Source organism: Emericellopsis cladophorae (assembly GCF_022114955.1).
Source record: "Emericellopsis cladophorae strain MUM 19.33 chromosome Unknown NODE_6_length_900724_cov_123_231613, whole genome shotgun sequence".
Lineage (NCBI taxonomy): Eukaryota > Fungi > Ascomycota > Sordariomycetes > Hypocreales > Bionectriaceae > Emericellopsis > Emericellopsis cladophorae.
Genome location: NW_026250931.1, coordinates 6,173 through 28,436, shown reverse-complemented (window position 1 = coordinate 28,436; position 22,264 = coordinate 6,173). Strand labels below are relative to the sequence as shown.

At 49.3% G+C, this 22,264-nt stretch overlaps 1 protein-coding gene across 1 annotated transcript; it reads left to right on the top strand.

The window, feature by feature from the left end:
• Positions 1-4,156: 4,156 nt before the first annotated feature.
• On the top strand, positions 4,157-5,404 carry J7T54_001562 (protein phosphatase 2C-like protein; the record flags this gene model as incomplete). Its single annotated transcript, XM_051503571.1, has 3 exons — positions 4,157-4,563; positions 4,613-5,292; positions 5,349-5,404. The coding sequence occupies 3 exons, from the start codon at positions 4,157-4,159 to the stop codon at positions 5,402-5,404; spliced, it is 1,143 nt and encodes a 380-aa protein (XP_051364542.1).
• Between the last annotated feature and the right edge of the window lie 16,860 nt (positions 5,405-22,264).

The following is a 22,264-nucleotide window of genomic DNA, read 5'->3' as shown; positions in this document are numbered from 1 at the left end:
TTGATGATCCCTTGAGCTTGCCTCTCCAATCTCATGCCTCTTCTCATGGAAACGATGGGCCATGTGCGACGATTCGTGGCATGATGCATTGATGCTGCAAGCCTGCAATTGGCAATGCACGCCAGGAATCAACGATCCAAAGACCGGCCGGCCAACGCAGGACCCTGGTTCCCGATCCGGGCTTCTCGGAACGAGCAGTGGAATGAAGTGAAATGAGCCGAAGGGGATACGAGAATACGAGAAAGCGACAAACCTCTATTGCGACCCATTTTGTCGACTGCGCCTCGTGGAGGACTTCGGTATTCGCTGAGACAGCAAGCCAAGGGCTGAAACCTCGGTGTCCCAACTACTGGGCTGGTGTCTGTTGCAGATAGACAACCAATATCGAGTGTGTAGTCAGCGAAAGACTGCTCGTGTGAATGCGGATCGGACAGTCTGCGTGTGAGGTGTGTGGGATCGCTCGTCGTGAGATGCGCTGCGCACAAACGGTGCAGGGTGCCTAGGACCAAAATCTGAGAGCTCAGGGCCGGGTAGCAGAAACAAAAGATGTGAGAAGAAAATAATCAAGCTCAGGCGCAGGTGAAACAGGCGGATGCGAAGTTGAGTCTTATGCCGTGTGATCTCAAGCCTGGGTTTGCCAAAGGTACTTGGCCTGGAGACAAAGGCGGAAAGAACAAGTCAAGTTGGGTCAAGTCTGTGGTGATTTAAGGTGGCCGGCCCGGAGGCTGAGGTGAAGCTCGATTCGATAATGGGCACTGCGTTGTGTGTAAGTTTCCAGTTGTCTGCTCAAGCGCAACCTTGTGTTCCTCCCTTCGGCCAGGTGTTGCCGAACAAATGAATACAGAGTGAGAGGTCTGGGAGGAGGAGGGTCCGGAGACAGGATGATGCCAGCGTCTTGGTCAGGTATCAAATTAAACCAGCAAGCAATAAAGCTCCCTCCCTGCCTCTCTCTCCGTGCGTGCGCTGCTTGCGGGATAATAAATAATGGGGAGCGGCGGTCAGGCTGGGCAGTTGTTGGTCTCGGCATTCGTCAGGGCACTGCACTCTCGCCTTGCCGGAGCCAGAACTGGCCGCTTCATCGAAGCAGCTGCAAGGTGCATCGATCAATCGGCCAAGCACAATTGACCCCCCTCTCCTCTTCCCCAGACCACGATCTGTGGCCACGAGCGGCTGCTTCGGTGTTTGGAGATTGCACTCACACTTGGCTTGGAGATGGTGATTATCCGGAAGTCCGCACTTGGCAGCAGCTGCTGGCGTTGATAGCGGCTCGTCTGGGCTGTCGAAGCGACAATGCACGAATAGCCTCCAAGAACCACTGTGAAGGGATTTGAAACTATACTCAAATGTCAGACTGTGGGATCTTTGCTTCAGGAAAACAAGTCATTCGCCCTGCTTGCGGCATGACATCTGTGTAAGGTAATGAAATGGCCTTTGCTCACACCTCACACCACAGGCTTCCACGTGTATGAGCGTCGGCTAGGGTGCAGCAGTGGCTTGAATTGACGTATAGGCAAGGTACGTACCTTAATTGGGGTATGGACGACGGACGCTACACCACCACAGGCGCAAGCGATCAGTACAATAAATATAGGTGTGATGGAATACAAAGAGAGCAGCTGACAATACAGAGACCTTGATTATGTTCCATAGTGCCGCAGTCACACATGCCCAGTAAAGATGAAGTCATACATTGTGTTCTAATGTACGTCCGAGCTGCCGTCCGCGTAGCGCCCACGCTGGGACCACGAGATCGGCTCGTCCAGTCGACTTTCCTAGCCATTGAGCTCAGCCACGATTTGGGTCTAGCCGCGCGCGCTCCGCACGGTGCGCGTCTACGGGCACTATCATCGATGCGCATCAGTTAATAATGCATTATTAGTATCGAGGAATGGATCCCGATCAGCCACCTCGAAGCTGTCAGAGGCTCACAGCCACCTACGCGTACACTACCACCGCCGCCGTCACCGCTCATACGGTTCTCCGCGCATCCAGCCGCTCTGGCGGCGCTATTTTCTCGCTGCTTTGTTGTTGGTGAGAGAATAGCAAGCGCCGGCTTCAACGCCGAACCACTAATGTTAGGTGCTTGCATGCAGATCCACCACAGCAACTCAGGCCTCACACCTTGCTCTGACAGTCTTGCGTCGCACAAACGAAGTTACGTACATACGCACAACACAGAATGACCCCTCATAGGTCTTCACTAGCGTGTCGCGAAATGGTTCTAGAGAGGGCGTATCGAAACACATGATGCGTGGTGCGTGTGATGCATTGCATCTCACGCTCCAGTCGTCGCCGCATGCAGGTACTGCCCGAAGCCGAGATCGACGAGCTGAACATGTCGTTTTGTTCCCGAATCTAGCTTCAATTGTTCTACTAAATCAGCTAACGAATGATTCCACATTCGCCTGGCCTCGGGAAAGAGAAGCGCATTTTGGGGATTTCCCGATTATGCAGCATCCCATGTGTCACGCGCCATCTACATTCCAGTTCCCCCTCCTGGCTCTGATTCCTACCTTAATTCCCCGGAAAATGCACCTGATGGCGTGCCGTGTCATCTCATGTGACTTCGAGCCTCCTCATACGCCAATCGTACTTTTTGTACTGTCAGTGGATTTGCTTGGCTTGTCAGAGGACCGGCAGCTAAATATCTCCTTTCCATTATGATACCTGGTGGCTTGGGAAACGCTAATAACGCATGTGGTTGAGCCCGCCCGCGAATTTGCGATACGGTCGTTGCAAACTGCCGCGTGTACTCCTCGCCTTGGCATTATGGCTTAGATCCTAGACTACGGAGTAGAGGACACAGATTGTGCTTGGTGTTCTCTTGGAATACGTGCAGTGTGACTTGGCAAAGACTAGAAAATGTGGTGGTTGGTTGGCCAGAGACATTCCACCCTGAAACAGACCTTGGGCGCCGTCTACGGATGACGCGCTCTCTGCGGGACTGTTCTTGACACAGCCCAGTCGGTGAGTGTTGCGCAATCAGTGATCCTCTCTCCACATCCATTGGACTCTAGTTTCTTATTGTTCGACTGTTGGCGTCTGGACTTATCGCTGGGACATTCAAGCTGCACTGCTGCGGTAAATTATAATGTTAATAAATAGGCCAACCCCGAATATCAATTTCTTGTGGGACTTGGGTTAGGTGATCTATTCACTGATAGCGATCTGCTATTCTCAACCCTGTCCCTATGTGTTGGTGCGACGTGCGTACCATAAGGTATGTCTAAGCTACGTCATCATTGAAAGCCCAGTGCTCAATCGTCGGACATGACCATCCCCGCGATGACTTTAGAACTTACCTGTCAAGTACGTGTACCTGGGTTTATACAGTGAGCGGCCTCTGCAGATCGCACAGTGATTGTTCCTCCAGGGTATGCTGACTGTCACCCTGTTGAAACTGAGGTTGCCAACCAGCTTACCTTGACGATGCCGCAGTTGTCAATTCGTACGGAGTACATGCAAACCGTTACAATTTGGAACCATACCACTCCAGTCTATGGCCGGAAATCACTATGTGGGGTAAAATTGTGTAGTGAAAATACTTGCTGTCTGTGGCAGCAGTTGCTGCCTTTCATGGACCCCAGCTGCAGCAACGACATTCAACCTGCGGCATAGTGCCGGGCACCTCATTTCCTGCAAGTGAAAGCATGTAATATTGCCTTGATAGCGACCTGATTTGTTCAGATTGCTACAAACGTCCGCGAGCGCCGTCGTAGGGCGATGGATCTCTAGCAATCCCTGGCATGCACAGGGTAGCTCAATCGCGAGATGCGGACAACGTCAGATAAGGTAGACCGACAGCCAGCACGTAAGTAGTCTCCCAGTCTGGTTATCAGGTGCCATTGGGTGATTTTCGTAATACGCTATAAGATCCAATTTTGAAAAGGTGACAATTGTAGGGGGAGTAAGAAAAAGCCAGGAGCGAGGCAATCTTTTGGATGAAGGTGCTGTAAATATCACGTGGCAGTTGCCCAAAATGCTGCCTTAGCTGGGTAACCATGGTTTCTCATGTCAACACCATGCCCATGCTGCGTCGAAATCTCACTTTCCCGCCAATGCAAGTATCGAACCTATCGACCGCGGCCTCGTAACCCGCGGGATATCCACGCGCGTTGAGGGGTATCCATTCGCTTCGGCGCCCATCTGGGTTGGAATGCGCCCGTCACATCCACCACGCTTCACGCTCGCGAAACGACGACCGCGAGCATGGATAACATGGCGGGGGTGCCGCTGCCGCGACGATAACGGGCACAGGCGGACCATCGCGACACGAACAGGGCACTCTCCACAACGGCTCCCCTTTCGGTTCGACACTGGTGTTGCATTGTTCGCAAAGAGGACACCAAGGCCGTTTCCGCCGCCGTTCAATTCGCCGCCGTCTGCCTCGTTCTCAGATCCCCTCAGCACGCACAACCTAAGCCGCGATCGGCGCGCCTACGTCGAGGGGGAGCTGATCCGCGGTCAGACAAATGGCGACGATGCCGTGTACGAGAGCGACTACTTTATTTGTGCCAACGACGGCGTTGGCGCCTGGGCAGCACGCCCTCGTGGTCACGCTGGGTGAGTTGGGCACCAATCAGCTTCAGGACTTCACCTAACAGATGTACAGACTGTGGTCGCGTTTGATCATACACTACTGGGCTATACTCGTGGACGGAGCCGTTGCGCACGACGACCTCTCTGGTGAGCCTCCAGTCCCAGACCCCGTGTCTGCCCTACAGCGGGCCTTTGAACAAACGACCGAGGCGACCGGGAAACACGACTGGCAAGGAACAACGACAGCCTGCGGGGCTCAGCTGCATTATACATTGCCCGAGATATCAAACGGACAGGGCCCTTCTCCGATACTCTATGTTACCAACCTTGGCGATTGCCAGGTTATGGTCCTGCGGCCAAAGGACCAAGTGGTCGTCTACAAGACTAAAGAGCAGTGGCACTGGTTCGACTGCCCCCGCCAGCTGGGCACGAACAGCCCCGACTCACCAAAGGATAATGCCGTCATGGATCAGGTTGATCTCGAAGTAGGCGATGTGGTGCTTGCCATGTCCGACGGCGTCATCGACAACTTGTGGGAACACGAGATTGTCGATACCGTGTTGACATCGATCAGGAAGTGGGAGTCTGATACTATCTCCAAGGACAAGCGCGATCGGACAGGCGGGAGGAACGGCGGCATGCGCGCGGCTGCGCAGGAGCTCGTCGCTGCGGCCAAAACCATTGCGCTTGATCCTTATGCTGAGAGTCCCTTTATGGAGCATGCCATCGAAGAGGGCTTGGCTAGTGAAGGAGGTAAGTCTGAACAAACCGGACCATCGTTGCGAGATGGCTATGCTAACGATTACTAGGCAAACTAGACGATATCAGCGTCGTGGCTGCGTTGTGTATCAAAAACGATGACTGAATAGAGGGTCTTCTGACGAGTTGATAGAATAGCACTGGCAGAACTAGGTGCATAATTGTTATAGCGTGAATTAATCACAGTCAATGTCACACTGTCGTGTATAGCAATGCAAGGTGCGTCCTCTTGCTGGCCTCGTCAAGCATCAGGAGTAATGTACTATTAGGTCTCAAAAGTCTGCGAACACTTCACCCCACCACTTCGTGTCGCGACGCGTGCCGCCAACAGCCCTTATTTCTTCATTCATATCACAACGCGAAGATGGTATCTAATCAAAGAACTTTTGGTACAATTATAAGCGGGAATCGCGGCCGTAATTATAAGGTTAATTTAGAGTTAAGAGGGGCTATGGTCGCGATATAATCTATAGACGAATCTTACCGTATAATTACGACCTAGTTTAATATATGATGCACTAAAGGCAGATCAAACAGGTGGAAAAGGATGATCAATTCAAACGTCCTTGGGCAGCCAGTCGGCCAGCCTAAATAGGCATAGCGCGGCTGCTCCTCGGATCGTGTGCGCGCAGCCTGATTGGCTGCGGCGTTATCAATGCTATCTTATCGCTATCGTACCTATGCGTGTACGTGACCAGCACGTGACACTCACATATAGCGTAGATATATCTTAGTTAAATGGCCATATAACCTCCAAAGTGTATTATAGTGCCGGCTATATAGAAAATCGTTACTACCCTTAGTGTCACAGCTGGTCAAGAGCGGGGACCCACCCTGCACCTGGCAGTCACGTGAACTCGCGCCTGCCTTTGCATTTTGTCGCGATCCCGACCGTCTTCTGTTGTAGCTCTTCGAGCTACGTCTTGTACATAGAGCCTGCCCTACCTAAGGAGTGCCTATCCGTAGCAATAGACCAGATCAGCCTGACCGAGTGTTCCCCGTCCTACCTGCCGACCGACCCCCCCTGACATTACGTAGCTCCTACCCATAGGACGCTGAACACGATGACCTCCCGCCCGACGCCTCTAGAGTCACCTCAGGATACGCGCGCCTTCGTAGATACCGTAGCTAGCAACCCTTCTGAATAGTTTCACTTCTGTCAATAGGCATACGCCTATATGGAATCCCAAGACACCTAGATTACGAACCTCACCGATCATATAGCTACACTAGACGAGAAAACAGCCACCCTCGAAACCAAGATTATCGAGGAGAGCGCGGCTAACTGGAACCTTCTTGCTCAGATAAAGGATAAGGATATGCAGATTATCGAGGCAACCGTGACCGCCCGACTCGCCTAGTAAGCCAGCTTACCGACCGTACGAGTAATCACTCTAGAGGCTTCAGGAACCCCCCCCGCTAAAGAGGTCACAGCTCCTCACTTAGGAACGACTCCGCCGCCTGCTACCGGATCTACTACCTCCTCCCGATTGTCTAAGAAGCTTCCCGACCCTAACAAGTTTAAAGGATCCCGCCCCGATCTCCGCCGTTTCTTACACCAAATCCACGCGAAAATAACAGCTAACGCCGACCGATTCCCTACCGCTACGAGCCGGTTAATATACGTAGCCGGTAGGCTTACCGGGAAGGTATACGCCTTAATACTTCCCCGCACTATCTTTAGAATCCTATAGTTTAGCGACTACCCCGAACTCCTAACTTATCTCGAAAACGCGTTCGGCGACCCTAACCGCGTCCAGAACGCCTAGAACCGCCTATACTAGCTCCGCCAGAGGCACTAAGACTTTAGCACGTATTTCTCGGAGTTCTAACGCCTCGCCTTAGAGGGAGAAATAGCTAATAGTAACCTAACGCCACTACTATTCCAAGGAATATCCCGTGAACTACAGGATATGCTGCTTCATAACCCGCCCCCTAGCCGGGAGTTCTACCAATACGCTAACCACCTACAGACTCTAGACAACCGATACCGCTAACACTAATAACAAATCTAGCGTAGCTAACCCCCGAGACCGGCTCTATACCAAAACCAGAGACAAACCTCCCCGCGCAGGGGACGCAGCCCTCCGAACCGTAGCCCTTCACGCCGCACGGTACCCGCCGCTATGACCGCCAACGACCCTATGGACCTGAGCAACCAACGCCGACCATAGGGCCCGAACCGGAGGGAAAATAACCTCTGCTTCCGCTATAGCTCCGATAGTCACTATATTCGAGATTGCCGGAAGCCAGACACCAGACGTACTCAAGCCCGATTTGCCGCTTTAAATAGCGAAGACCTGTCCCCTGCTAGATCCCCTGACTCTCCCGCGCCGGATAGTCGGAGGTTAATACCCTCCCTAGACCGCACGGAAAACGGAGTGAGCCTGCCCTAAGTCACCGGTAGGTGCTAGCAGAACGTGCAACTACTATCCCCGAGAAAACCGCTTAGAGAACGCTTTAAATCTCCTCGGCCGCTGTATATAGCGTGCCGATTGAGGAGGAATATAACTAACGATCGAACCTAATGATTCTGCCTGCTAAACTACTTTTACCCGATAATATTACTTTACCCGCCCCCGCAATGCTTGATAGCGGAGCTAAGGGGAAGGCCTTTATCGACAGAAGCTAGGCCGAGAACCATAACCTAAGAATATACCGACTAATACACCCGATTACGATCGAGGTGTTCGATAGCCGCCCCGCAGAGAGCGGCCAGATCACACACTATATCCGCAGCCGGATGCGGATAAACGACCACGAACAGAAGAATATAATATTATACGTAACCTAACTTAGAAGCTACCCGATCGTGCTTGGGATACCTTGGTTAAAATAACACGACCCTCTCGTTAGCTTTAGAAGCCATACACTACGCTTTAATAGCCCGTACTACCAATAGCACTATAACATGCCCGGACTTTCGTCAAAAGTTATAGCTATATATACCGTTCCTACGAAAATCCGCTAGTATCTAAAGCCCGCCCCCGGACCACTAAGCTAACGCGATATCTTTCTAGTATCGTTAAGAGCCGTATCTATATATACCCGAAGGAGCGATATAAGGCTATTCGCTATTACTATAGCCTAAATCGAAGAGATGATTATAGAACCTACCGAATAAGAACCTGCCTTACCCCTAGAGATCGCCGAGTTCGCTAACGTGTTCTCGCCTAAAGAAGCTGATAAACTACCGCCGCACCGACCTAGAGACCACCACATCCAGTTAAAAGAGGGAAGCACACTACCGTTTAGACCCTTGTATAGGATGTCTCGAGAGGAACTAAAGACCCTAAAAGAGTGGTTAGAGGAGAACCTACGAAAAGGATTCATTCGACCAAGCTCCTCCTCTATGGCGTCCCCTGTGTTATTCGTTAAGAAGAACGATAGCGGACTATGCTTCTGTGTCGATTACCGCGCTCTAAATAACGTTACTATTAAAGACCGATACCCGCTGCCGTTGATTAAGGAATCCCTGAATAACCTGGCTGGCATACGATATTTCTCGAAGATCGATATTGTCTTTGCGTTTAATAATATCCGGATGCGCGCAGGGGAAGAGTACTTGACCGCCTTCCGCACTCGATTTAGACTATACGAGTCGCTTATTATGCTATTTAGAATAACTAGAGCCCTTATAACCTTCCAGAGGTATATTAATAACATACTAAGAGAATACCTTAATATTTTCTATACCGCCTACTTAGACGATATCCTGATCTATAGCCGAACGAGGTCCGAACACGAAGAATACCTACGAATAGTCTTAAAAGCCCTAAGGAACGCTAGGCTATATACTAAGATATTAAAGTACGAATTCTTCGTGACCGAGACGAAATTCCTAGGCTTAATTATCGGCCGAGAGGGAATCCGAATAGACCCTGAGAAAGTCCGGACCGTGAGAAACTAAAAGACGCCGACCTACGTTACCGATATGTAAGCCTTTCTAGGTTTCGGTAATTTCTACCGGAGATTTATCTAGGACTACTCGAAGATCACCGTACCCTTAAACCGCTTAATTAGAAAGGGAGTCCCGTTTTATTAGACTACTAACTACCGTAACGCCTTCGAAGGCCTAAAAACCGCTTTTAGCACCGCCCCGATACTAGCCCCGTTTAACTAGGAAAAGAATATTATCCTAGAGACAGACGCCTCCGACTACGTCTCCGCTAGGGTACTATCCTAGGTAGGGGATGATAGGATACTACGACCTGTTGCCTTCTTCTCGAAGAAGTATACTACTACTAAGTATAACTACGAGATCTACGATAAAGAACTAATAGCTATAATTCGCTGCTTCGAGGAATGGCGCCCGGAGTTAGAGGGAGCCTCTTTACCGATTAAAGTGATCACCGACTACCGTAACCTAGAGTACTTTACTATAACGAAGCTACTAAACCGAAGATAAGCCCGTTAGTCTAAGTTCCTATCACGATTTAACTTTCAGATTACCTACCGACCCGGGAAGTAAGGTGCTAAGCCCGACGCTTTGACCAGGAGGTTAGAGGATCTCCTAAAGGAGGGGGATAAACGCCTTCTCCACCAGAGCCAGACAGTACTAAAGAGAGAGAACCTAGACCCGAGGGTAAGGTTCCACGCCGCTCGCTTACTAACCGAACTTCCTACCGACTTATCCGACCTCTTTAATAAAGGCTATGCCGCTAATAAAATCCTAGAATCTATTCAAGAAGCGATCCGCAAAGGCAAGCGACGCTATACCTGTATCACACTATCTGAGTGCACCGAGAACCATAACCGCCTATACTTCCGAGACCGCTTATACGTCCCTGACCACGACGAACTAAAGGCTAAACTGCTCCGCCGCTATTATAAGTCACCCGTTACCGGACACCCTAGACGAGCCCGCACCTACGATATCCTATCCAGAAGTTACTTCTAGCTAGGCATGTTAGTATACGTGGAAAGATAGATCAAGAACTGTCACACCTACCGCCGGTCTAACCCGTCCCGAGACGCCTACTAAGGAGTCCTAAAGCCGCTACCGATCCCCGAACGCGCCTAGAGAGACGTATTAATAGACTTTATCACACACCTACCTCCGAGCTAGGGATACGACGCAATCCTCGTCGTAGTAGACCGTCTAACGAAGATAAGACACTTAATACCCTGTAAAGTAACCTACGATTCGGCTAAGACTGCCCGTCTATACCTACACTATATCTAGAAGCTACACGGCCTACTATTAATTATTATATCCGACCGAGGCCCTTAGTTTATTTCTGAGTTCTAGAAGAGCTTAAACCGACAGCTATAGATCAAGAGCCTATTATTAACCGCTATACACTTATAAACGGACGGCCAGACTAAACGCTTTAATGCTATCCTAGAACAATACCTGCGATCCTACGTATCTTATCTATAAGACAACTAGTCTACCTGGCTCCCGCTAGCTGAATTCGCTATTAACTCCTGGAAATCCGAGACTACTGGTATGTCGCCGTTCTTTACTAACTACGGCTCCTACCCCCGGATAGGGTTCGAACCAGATATCCCTACCGCTAATACTCCCGCCTCCCGGGACGTAGAAAGCTTTATTCGTAAGATAAAGTAGATTAATAAACACCTATAGTCCGAATCAACCGCCGCCTAAGCCCGCTACGAAGACCAAGCGAACCGGAACCGCCGACCTACCCGCACGTATCGTACTAGAGACTTAGTCTAGCTAGACGCCCGAAACCTACGAACCCTGCGGCCGCAGAAGAAACTAGACTAGAAGAATATCGGCCCCTTAAAGGTCGAGAAGGCCGTGTCGCCGTACGCCTACAAACTAGAACTACCTACAAGTATAAGAGTACACCCTGTGTTCTACGTTAACCTACTCCGACCCGCTACTAATAACCCCTATCCCGGATAACGTATCGCACCCCCGCCGCCTATTGAAGTTAATAGGGCTAAAGAGTTTATAGTATAAGAGATAGTAGATTCCCGCTAGGAACGAAGAGGCCGAGGTAACCCACGATTACGGTATACTATAAAGTGGGTTAGGTATAATAATCCGACCGAAGAACCCGCAGAGTATCTAAAGAACGCGCAATAGATCGTCGCTAACTACCACCGCCGATATCCCGATAAACCTAGTCCTTGATGAATACTCGCAGGAGCTCGCCCTTAAAAGGGGGGCGTATTATCATAGCTGGTTAAGAGCGGGGACCCACCCTGTACCTAGCAGTCACGTGAACTCGCGCCTGCCTTTGCATTTTGTCGCGATCCCGACCGTCTTCTGTTGTAGCTCTTCGAGCTACGTCTTGTACATAGAGCCTGCCCTACCTGAGGAGTGCCTATCCGTAGCAATAGACCAGATCAGCCTGACCGAGTGTTCCCCGTCCTACCTGCCGACCGACCCCCCCTGACACTTAGTGACTCCCGGCAACGCCTATCTAAGCCAAGGAAATACTCGTCCGGCGCTATTATCACTCGTGCGAATCGTTCGTTCGTTACTATCGTTAATACCTTATTATTTTATTATTCTATCTATAATCGTGTCTCCGTGTATTATATCGATCGTTCCTCCCTATATTATCGCGGCGGTAATAGGTCTAATCTATTATACGGCCGCGGTCTACGTTTAGCGCCTTAACCTATTGCCCTTCCGGGGGGTTAAGGACTTCTTCTTACGGGCTAATTACTCCTCGAAGGTGCGTATCGCGGCGTCGCTAATACTTATAGACTCTACCCACTAGTCGTATTAGGGGCTCTAACCCTTCTAGCGAACCTTATACTTAATTATTCCGTTTTTTAATTAGCGCTTATCTAGTAGCCTCTCGATCTCGTAGTATATATCTCCTTTATTATCTTTAATATCGTGTGAGGCTTCTATAGGCCTAGGCTCGGGGTCGACGTATGCGCCGGCGTGGGCAGGCTTAAGGTACTAGACCGATATCACGGGGTATATCTTTATATTACTAGGCAGGCTTAATTCGGCGGCGAGGTCGTTAACTATCCGCTTAATCGTAAAGGGGCTAAGCCTCTTCTAAGACTATTTAGGGCTCGGCCGGCTAGCGAGGTAGTATCTATAATAAAGATTAAGGTACACGCGGTCTCTAGCCTATAGCTATATCGGTCGGTATTTAGCGTTATACTATCGTTTGGCCTTTATCGCTATAAGGTCTATTACTAGTTAAGCCGTCGTTCTTACGGCCTCTCTTATATACGTGATGCACTAATAGCAGATCAAACAAGTGGAAAAGGATGATCAATTCAAACGTCCTTGGGCAGCCAGTCGGCCAGCCTAAATAGGCATGGCGCGGCTGCTCCTCGGATCGTGTGCGCGCAGCCTGATTGGCTGCGGCGTTATCAATGCTATCTTATCGCTATCGTACCTGTGCGTGTACGTGACCAGCACGTGACACCCACACACAGCGTAGATACATCTTGGTTAAATGGCCACACAACCTCCAAAGTGTATCATAGTGCCGGCCACATAGAAAATCGTCACTACCCTCAGTGACTCCCGGCAACGCCTATCCAAGCCAAGGAAATACTCGTCCGGCGCTATCATCACTCGTGCGAACCGTTCGTTCGTTACTGTCGTTAATACCTTATTGTTTTGTTATTCTATCTGTGATCGTGTCTCCGTATATCATATCGATCGTTCCTCCCTATATCATCGCGGCGGCAATAGGTCCAATCTATTGTACGGCCGCGGTCTGCGTTCAGCGCCTCAACCTATTGCCCTTCCGGGGGGTTGAGGACTTCTTCTCACGGGCTAATTGCTCCTCGAAGGTGTGTATCGCGGCGTCGCTAATACCTGTGGACTCCACCCACTGGTCGTATTGGGGGCTCCAACCCTTCCAGCGAACCTTATACTTGACTATTCCGTCCTTCAATTGGCGCTTGTCCAGCAGCCTCTCGATCTCGTAGTGTATATCTCCTTCATCGTCTTTAACGTCGTGTGAGGCTTCCATAGGCCCAGGCTCGGGGTCGACATGTGCGCCGGCGTGGGCAGGCTTGAGGTGCTAGACCGATATCACGGGGTATATCTTCATACTGCTAGGCAGGCTCAATTCGGCGGCGAGGTCGTTAACCATCCGCTTGATCGTGAAGGGGCCAAGCCTCTTCTGAGACCATTTGGGGCTCGGCCGGCCAGCGAGGTGGTATCCGTGATAAAGATTAAGGTACACGCGGTCTCCGGCCTGTAGCTATATCGGTCGGTGTTTGGCGTCATACCATCGTTTGGCCTTCATCGCTACAAGATCCATTGCCAATTAAGCCGTCGTTCTCACGGCCTCTCTTATGTACGGCAGCGTCTCGGCGTCAGGGTTGTTGGCGGCTTAGAACGCTCCGTTGAGTCTGAAGCCGTAGATGTACTCGTGCGCGCTGCATTGGCTGCCGACGTTGAAGGTGCTGTTGATGTTCCATTGCATCGCTGGAAGCAGCAGCTTCCAGTCACGATCCGGCTCTTCGACGTAGGCCAGCCGTATCGCTGTTTCAACCACCTGATTGCGGCGTTCGGCCAATCCGTCAGCCTGTGGGTGGTGCGCTATTATCATCGCCAGCTTCGTGCCGAATGCCTTCCACAGTCCCCTCCAGAAGGGTTTAGTAAACTTACGGTCTCGGTCGCTGATAATAATTGATGGAAGACCCCAGTCCGCCATCATCAAGGCTCGGGCCAACACTTACGCCCAATGTTCTAACGTGTATGTCTCGTGGCCAGGGATCAGCAGGCTTCGTTTGCTCGCGGTGCAAGTGATCGTGAGGATCTGATCGAAGGTGTCGAAGCCAGTCAGGGCCCACGGCGAGTCTGCGGCTGTCGTTGGGGGCAGGCGGGTGATGAAGTTAATCGCGATGCGTTGTATCGGCAGAGGGCCAGGCCGTATAGGCATGTATGCTCCCATGCGCTGTTAGCGGTCGGTCTGGCCTAGGCAGCAAGATCTGTATTTTGCGATGTGTGCCGTGACCTTGGCGGTCATGTTCTTGATGGCGAAGCCTCGTAGTTCCTTTAGTGTGCGGTCGATGCCAAAGTAGCTACGTTCGTCGTGTGCCGTTATAATCACATCTTCAATTATCGATTGCGGCACGCACAGACGTATAGATCTATCTATTGCTTCGTTATATAGCAGTCTATTCGCGGCTTAGAAGAAAGGCACGCCGCGGCGGCGGTTGATTCGGTGACGCGTTGTTCTGTCTAGGCCGGTCGAAGTTTTAGCAGCGTCCTCGCTGTCCTGGATCATCGTGATGATCTTGGACTAGTGTCGGTCCTTGGCGTAGCCTTCGAGAAATTGGCTGACCGTTTCGTCACTTATGACGGCTTCTGTGACCACGCACACATCCTCTAGCGCCACGTATTGAGGGTGCCTGCGTTATATTGACGGGTCTGATTCGGCTGCTTCGAGACGGCTGAGTGCGTCGGGCACGAAGTTCTTCTTGCCGGGAACGTGATAGACTTCGAGGTCGTATTGGGAGAGGTAAATCGAGGCTGTGATCAATCTACGGTTAGCTCTATCTGTGCTGGCCGTATCTATTGTGGACTTAGCCAGGATCTGCTTAATCGCTGAGTGATCTGTCAGAACGCGTATCGGCTGCTCAGACGACTGCATAATTATATAGGTGCGCCGGATCGCCCACACGAGGCCTGCTAATTTAAGTTCTGTCGGTCCGTAGGTGCGTTCGGCGTTGGTCAGCGTGCGGCTGGCGAAGAGGATTGGTTTGACCGCGGTGGCGGGTATCACAGATCCGGGCTGCCAGTCGTAGTTATCTTTAGTGTGGAACAGAACTGCCGCGAAGCCACGTTCGAGGCTCGTATCAACCTGGCAGTATAGGTGTTTGTTAGGGTCATCGTGCGTTAACATGCGGCTAGAGGCTATTTTAGACTATACGGCCTCGAAGGCTATGATCTTTTCTGGTGTGGGCTCGAATGTCGTGACGCGGTAATAGGCCTTACGCTTGTTCTTGTTATTATCGGCCACTTTACCTACCTCGCGGCTAGCTTTGAGTAATTAGACCTTACGTCGCTGCAGAGGATCAATCAGCTTGGCAAAATACGGTATCAAATACCGTAGGAAGCCTGCAGCGCCGATATAGCTCTCTAACGCAGCTAGATTATTAGGGAACTTAAGCTGGGCGAAGGCAGCCATTCGTTCCTTGGTCGTTGCTAACCTAACGCCGTCTACTCTAAAGCTAAGAACCTGCGCTAATAGATATCCGATCTAGCTCTTTTTCGGAGAAATTGTCACGCTTAGTCGTTAGAATAGGCTAAAGATGATTTCGAGGTGTCGGAGGTATTCTTCTTCGGACTATGAGTAGATGATCATATCGTCGATAAATCCTCTAGCGAAATGAGCGTATAGCCGCAAGATCCGATCTATGAACCTTTGTACGTACGCTAGGCTATTACGGAAGCCTATTAGCGCCACTATGAACCTCTCGAGACCTCGGTGACTTATCACGGTGAACCTGTGGCGATGTCCCCTTCTGACCGCGAATTAGAAGAAGAAGCTGGATACGTCAATTGCGGTGATATGCGTGGCACCTCTCAAGGAGCGGATAACCTCGTCTTGCCGCGGCAGGGGGTAATTGTCCGGCACGACCACCTTATTCAAGGCTCGCAGATCAACGACAACGCGGCCCTTGCGTTTGCCGTCGACCACCCTCTAGACCACGAAGAGGGGTGCCGTGAAGGGTGTTGGTTCAGTCGCGTATTCTATGCGGTTCTGCTTGTGCAAGGCTTCGTATGTCTCGTTAATAAAGTCACGCTCTTTCTTACCTTAAGGATAAGGTCTTTGAGCAACCTTATGCTTGTGCTAATCGTTAACTAACGGCACAATCAATTCGTCGTCTTCTGGCACCTTTATAAGCCCTGTGTCGGTGAAGACTTTATTAAAGCGTTGTAGTAGCGCTATCGCCTTATCGCGGAACCTGCTATCGGCGGCGTAAACGTGTATGCTGTTGTCTGTGATAGTCTTAGGTAGGTCGGGGGTCTTAGTGATCTATAGAGGACCCTTGTGGTGTTCGCGATAGGGTGTTTTGCTCGTATTAGATCCCTCGGCATTATCGAGGTTATCGCGGTCTGATAGAGCGGCGCTGCTAGCTCGTTGTTAATTACTACGGCCCTGGCGTTAGTTAACTTCGAAGGACCCTATTAGGTCTATCGCGCCGTCGTTAGTTATTAGGAAATTCGCGGTTTCCTTAATCTATAAGGCCTAGTGGCCGATTTCCTCGTGTTCGCTAATATACCTAAGGCGTTACTTGCGGGAGATCGTGATATCTTCCTCTGTATGGTTAACAAGGAGGATATTTGGTCCCGTGCGGTCGTTAACGAGGGCGTGCATAGCCTGTGGGTGCGTGGAATTAAAGGTGAAGCTTCTGCCTAATAGCAGCTCCTTCCACGAGGCTGGCACGAGCTTTATTACACCGGCTGGGACCGTGTAATCCCTTGTGGCCTTAACGACCCTATTCACCGGGGCAGCCTTTGCCTTAACCACCGTGATAGGTATCTCCAAGTCGTTTAACGCGCCGATCCTAATAATATCCTTATTATAGTTAATAGAGGCTCCGTAAGGTTTGAGCCATGCGTTACCGAGCAAGGCGTTAGAGCCGACGGATAGTAGGACCTAAGCCCTAGATTAGAACTTAGCTATAATATTCTAACCGTTCTGTCGGCTAGCGGCGAAGAAGGTGAAGATCGCGAATTCGTTTATAGCCGTCTTCCCTCTATCGATGCCTCGAATCGTCGCGTGGTGTCGACGTTCGATCGTGTGGTCGAATTATTAAAGGACTTTAGCGTTAATAACGGGCGTGCCGTAGCCGGAATCCGGGCATATAGCGATTAATAGTCTATCAGCGGAGGGCTTGACCTCTATCCGCATTAGTAAGAAGTTATTATACGCTATGCGTGAGCGGCTTGCAAGGGCGGCTACTTTAATTACCGTTAGCGAGGCCTTGACTTCGATAATTGGGGTATTAGCAGCATAAGGCTGTCGCTTGGTGTCAGCGATCTAGGCTTCGCGTTATAATTGAGCCGTTGACACGTATATATTGCTTAAAGTATGCTACTTCCAGCTATCTTCGTTATCGAACCTTCGGGCATAGGTATTATATTTGAACCTTCCCGTAGTCTTCGCAATATTAGTGACCGATATAACGGCGGCAGCCATTGCGTTAACGAAGGCGGCAGCCTACGTCGTGGCTTTACCCTCGCGGGTTATCACGAAATTAACGACTTCCTCTTAGCCGTCGGTAGTATCGTCCTCCGTCACGTTATTCTTATATTCTTCTTCGAACTTGACCTCCTTGCGGGTTCGGAAGCCTTATCTGTCGTCACGCTTGCCACGGTCGCGGTTGTGAGCACGATTGTTATCGCGGCGACTGTTATTATCGCGGCGGCGATTGAATAGGCGTGCGTTATCGCGGTCGCGGCTGTCACCGCGATAGCTATCACGGCTGCCCTTACGGCTGCCAGACCCGCGGTTCTTATAGCGAGAGTTATAGCGTTATGGTCGTTCATCTCGGCCGCTATCAGAAGTATAGTCGTCACGGCGTCGGAAGTTACCGCGCTCGTCCTCGCGTCGGAAGTTACCGCGCGCGCGCTGGCCTCGTGAGTCGTGAGAATAGCCGCGAGGTCGCGTGGCGTTGATAGCCCGGGCATCGATCATCTGTCTGCTATTAATGAAGTGTCTGATCTATCGCTCTAAGGACCAGCTGGAAGTCGGGCGCTGGGTTACTGATAAGATCTCGCCGTTAATCAACAGCCAGATGGCTTGAATGATATCTCTGTCACGCTTTAGACCTGTCTGGCGTGCCAGGGCTGCCTTACGTTGAATAAAGGTAGTAATTAAGTCGCCGGCAAGCTAGTTAGAGATACGGTATTTATTATTGAACAAACGGCTGCTAGCTTCGGCCGCGGATAGCTTGAATCTCTTGTTAAGCTTCTTATAGAAGGTCTTAATAGATCCGCGTTCAATCCGGCGGCGTTCTTCGCTTATCAGCTCGGTCATTATCTATTTATAGCTGGCGCCGGCTAGTAAGGTGCTGTATCGTCCTTAAAGCCCGTATTTATCGCCTATCACGTATTCCTCATATCGGGCTATAAACATCGCCACGTCCGTGTAGATCGGGTCTTTGCCTTACGGCGTGAGTAAGCCCTGTTCTTTATAGTCTGGGTAGTCGGGGTCGAATTTGCCAATAGGCTCGTTCTTTAAGCGCTTCGAGATAGAGAGCTCTAGGTTAGGTCGGAGAGGCTCGAGTCCTAGGCTATCTTCCGATTAATAACCGCGATCGTCGCGGTTATTGCTATTATCGCGGTCGTCGTCCGAGCTGCTGCTTAGGTCCGAGTCCTTACTATCTAAAGGGTTATAGCGTGATCGTCTTGGTTAGCCTGACAGCAGGCCACGACCTCTTCCTCGTCCTCGACCACGGCCTCCTTATTAGCTATAGGGCCGCGCTAGCAGCGGCGGCTTATCTACAGGCTTATCGGCAGGCTTGTTAGTAGGCTTATCGGTATTCGTCTTCTTAGTCTTTGTTATAGGGGGTAGTGGCGGGGGCCTGTCGTCCTCGGGTTCCTCGTTATCCACTAAGGCTGCAATAGGGATATAATACTCGTCTTCCTCTTTACCCGTTATTATAGTGAGCGGGTTCTTATACTAAAAGTAACTAGCGTTCTTCTAAGTATCGAGGTGTTCTTCTATAAAGTTTCGGCTTATTAGTGCTATTTCGAGTAGGTGTTCGTATTAAGGGTCTTCCTTCGCTAATATAACCGCAATATTGCTATAGGCGATCGCGATACGGTTATCTACGATTGTCAGGTGTTAGTAACTCTAGATATCGCTTCGGTGGCTCTCGATAGCCTTTAGCAGCGCCACTCCATATTTAATAAACCATACGTAACGGTTGTTTTCTAGGGCCTCCTTAAGGGTGCTCGTTGAGTCGGCCTTGGTTAATAAGTGTCTCTTTATCTTCGAGCGGGTGACCTTGCGTGGCGTTATATCGCCGAAGAGGTCTTTCGGCAAGGGGTCGACTAGGTCTTCGGACAGCTCTCTAGACAGCGGCGCGTTACTCTATAGGTCGGCGCCGTGTGTGGTGGTAAAAGATTTATTAGGCCGAGAGGAAGGAAGGTCCGGTAAGGGAGGAAGGTCCGGTAAGGCGGGTTATAGCTATGGTGGTGATAGAAGAGTTAAGTCTTCTTCCTGACCGCCGGAAAATTCGTTAGCCCTCCTCCACGACCCCGCTATCGCAGGTATAGACCTAGAAGGCTTAGGTATATTATAGGTTATAATTTCGCGATATCTAGTAACCGATGATAAGTTATAACGTTAGTGATAGTATAGTGGTTTGAGTGTGTTTGCTAGCAGACTTAGACTCTACTATACTTAACCGTGTTCGCTAGGGTGGCGCCTGGTAACTTATCGTTAGCCACCGGGAGGCTCGCCTCTTAGAAAGGGTAGCGTAAGCTCTCTCCGTCTCTAGATCTATCTCCTTATAGGACTGGTTAGTATTCAGACCCTCCTCGGATGAATCTGGCCGACTAGTGCTACTTAGTAAAGTGAGGTAAAGATTGAGATAGTGATTCTTTTGCCGTTATATTGATTTTTTAGACTTTAAAGGAGTGCGCGAAAGTAGGTGATTCCCGCGATATAGGTGGGGGCTCTCTTTATAGTATTGTGCTTAACTGCACGCGCCTCTTGCGGTGACGTATGCACTACGCCCTGCTTTTGTTAAGAGGTGCGTAGTTTAATTCACCTATAAGGCAGCGCGCGCGTGTTTTTTGCCGATTGATAGCCGCGATTGTAGCGTAATTAGTGCGGTCGTAGCGTAATCAGCGGCTTGATCGCGCGTTGATTGAGGCTCTGCGCGATAAGGTGCTGTAAGGCTGATCCTTTGTGGGGAAGATTAGCCTAATTGTAGTGTGGGTGGGGGAAGTTGTTACGCTATTCGTTATAGCCCCTTGGCGCTGATCTGATAAGCGCGCGACGGAATGTAAGGGGAACGAATAGCTGTGAAATGCTAGGGAACTTCCTGCGATTGATCGAGTAGTTGTTTAAGGTTGTTTGATTGATAAGGGAGTCAAGAATTGCTACCACTCTGATGCACTAAAGGCAGATTAAATAGGTAGAAAAGGATGATTAATTTAAACGTCCTTGGGCAGCCAGTCGGCCAGCCTAAATAGGCATGGCGCGGCTGCTCCTCGGATCGTGTGCGCGCAGCCTGATTGGCTGCGGCGTTATCAATGCTATCTTATCGCTATCGTACCTGTGCGTGTACGTGACCAGCACGTGACACCCACACATAGCGTAGATGCATCTTGGTTGAATGGCCACACAACCTCCAAGTGTATCATGAAGCTACCTAAGTTAATCGAACTAGGATCTAATATCGAATATAATAGTATATTCGTTATTATAGACCGAATAAATAAATTCGGATATTTCTTACTATATTAAGAAGTAACGGATATAGAGACGCTTGTATATACCGTACTTAAATATATTATAGCTAACCACGGTCTTCTAGAAGAAATTATTTCGGATAGAGGAATAATATTTACCTTTAAATTCTAGTAAGCCCTAATAGCTTAATTAGGCACTAAGTATAAGCTTAGTATAGCTTATTACCCTTAGATAGATAGATAAATAGAGAGATTAAACTAAATATTAGAATAATACCTACGGTATTATATTAACTACGAATAAAACGATTAGGTCTTAAAGTTACCACTCGCTTAACTCGCTTATAATAGCATACCTATAGAATTAACCTAAGTCTTATTATTCTACGCGAACTACGGATACGAACCCTAATTCGGTAGTAAAATACTAAGGGATAGACCCCTAGCTAAAAAAGTAATACTTAAAGTAGATTAATTACGCTCTTTATACGAATATATAAAAAAATAACTCGAATTCGTATATATACGAATATCGAAATATTATAATAAGAAAAGATCGAAAGGACCGATCTTTCGAAGGGGAGATATAGTCTACTCATTACGAAAAAATTTTATAATAACCTAATTTTTATCGAAGCTTAACTATAAAAAACTTAGACTATTTAAAGTCGATAAAGTTATCTTAGATACTAATTATAAACTTTTATTACCCTTAAGTATAAGGATATACCTAGTCTTTTATATCTCCTTTCTCGAAAAGGCACTATAAAACGTAAAAACTAAGTACGAACTAGAGGTTCTTAAAGAACTCTACGAACTAGAACGAGTTCTCGATAAATAAAGAATTAATAAAGAAATCAAGTACCTTATTAAATAGAAAGGGTACGTAAGTAGTGAAAATATATAGGAACCCGCTAAATACCTTATAAACTACGGCCACCTACTACGGTAGTTCTATCGGGCCTAGCTAAACCAAAATCAGCTAAAATAGACAGGTCTAGCGGCACGTCTTCGTATACCGTATCCCAAGTCTATATAAAATCAGGCTCTAGGACGTTCTCGGTGGAAGAATAACTAGCGGAGGAACCCGATACCTCCGATCGCCTTTACTCGCGTTCGGCCTCCTTACGTTCCACGCGCTCTAGTTCCTCCATACTATTAATACCACGAGACATAGCCCTTATTATCTTCTTAAACTATAATTTCTTTTATTTCCGAAGATAGAGTACTTTTTCCTCCGCACGCTCGAGTTTGGTCTTGAGTTTCTAGTGTTATTCGGCGATCTTACGAAGCTACGAGGTAGATACTCCGCTAATATCGTAAGCTAAACGGTTCGAACGAACATACTTAGCATAACGGGAAGAATTATCGGCAGAGACCTAATAGGTCTTAAGCCTACGACGCTTATAATTAGAGTAAGTAGGTATATTAACGGAATACGCGAAAATAGTTTTAAGAAGTCGGATCTTACGCTCTTTGGCGTTAGCGGACGATTTCTGCGCGCGTTTAGTAACACGACCGGACATAGCGAGGAGGATTAAACGGGAAACTCACTAGAACTAATAAGATAGGAATAGGCGTTTAAAGAATCTTAAGGACAAGATCTTAAAAGGAGGGGTATTATAT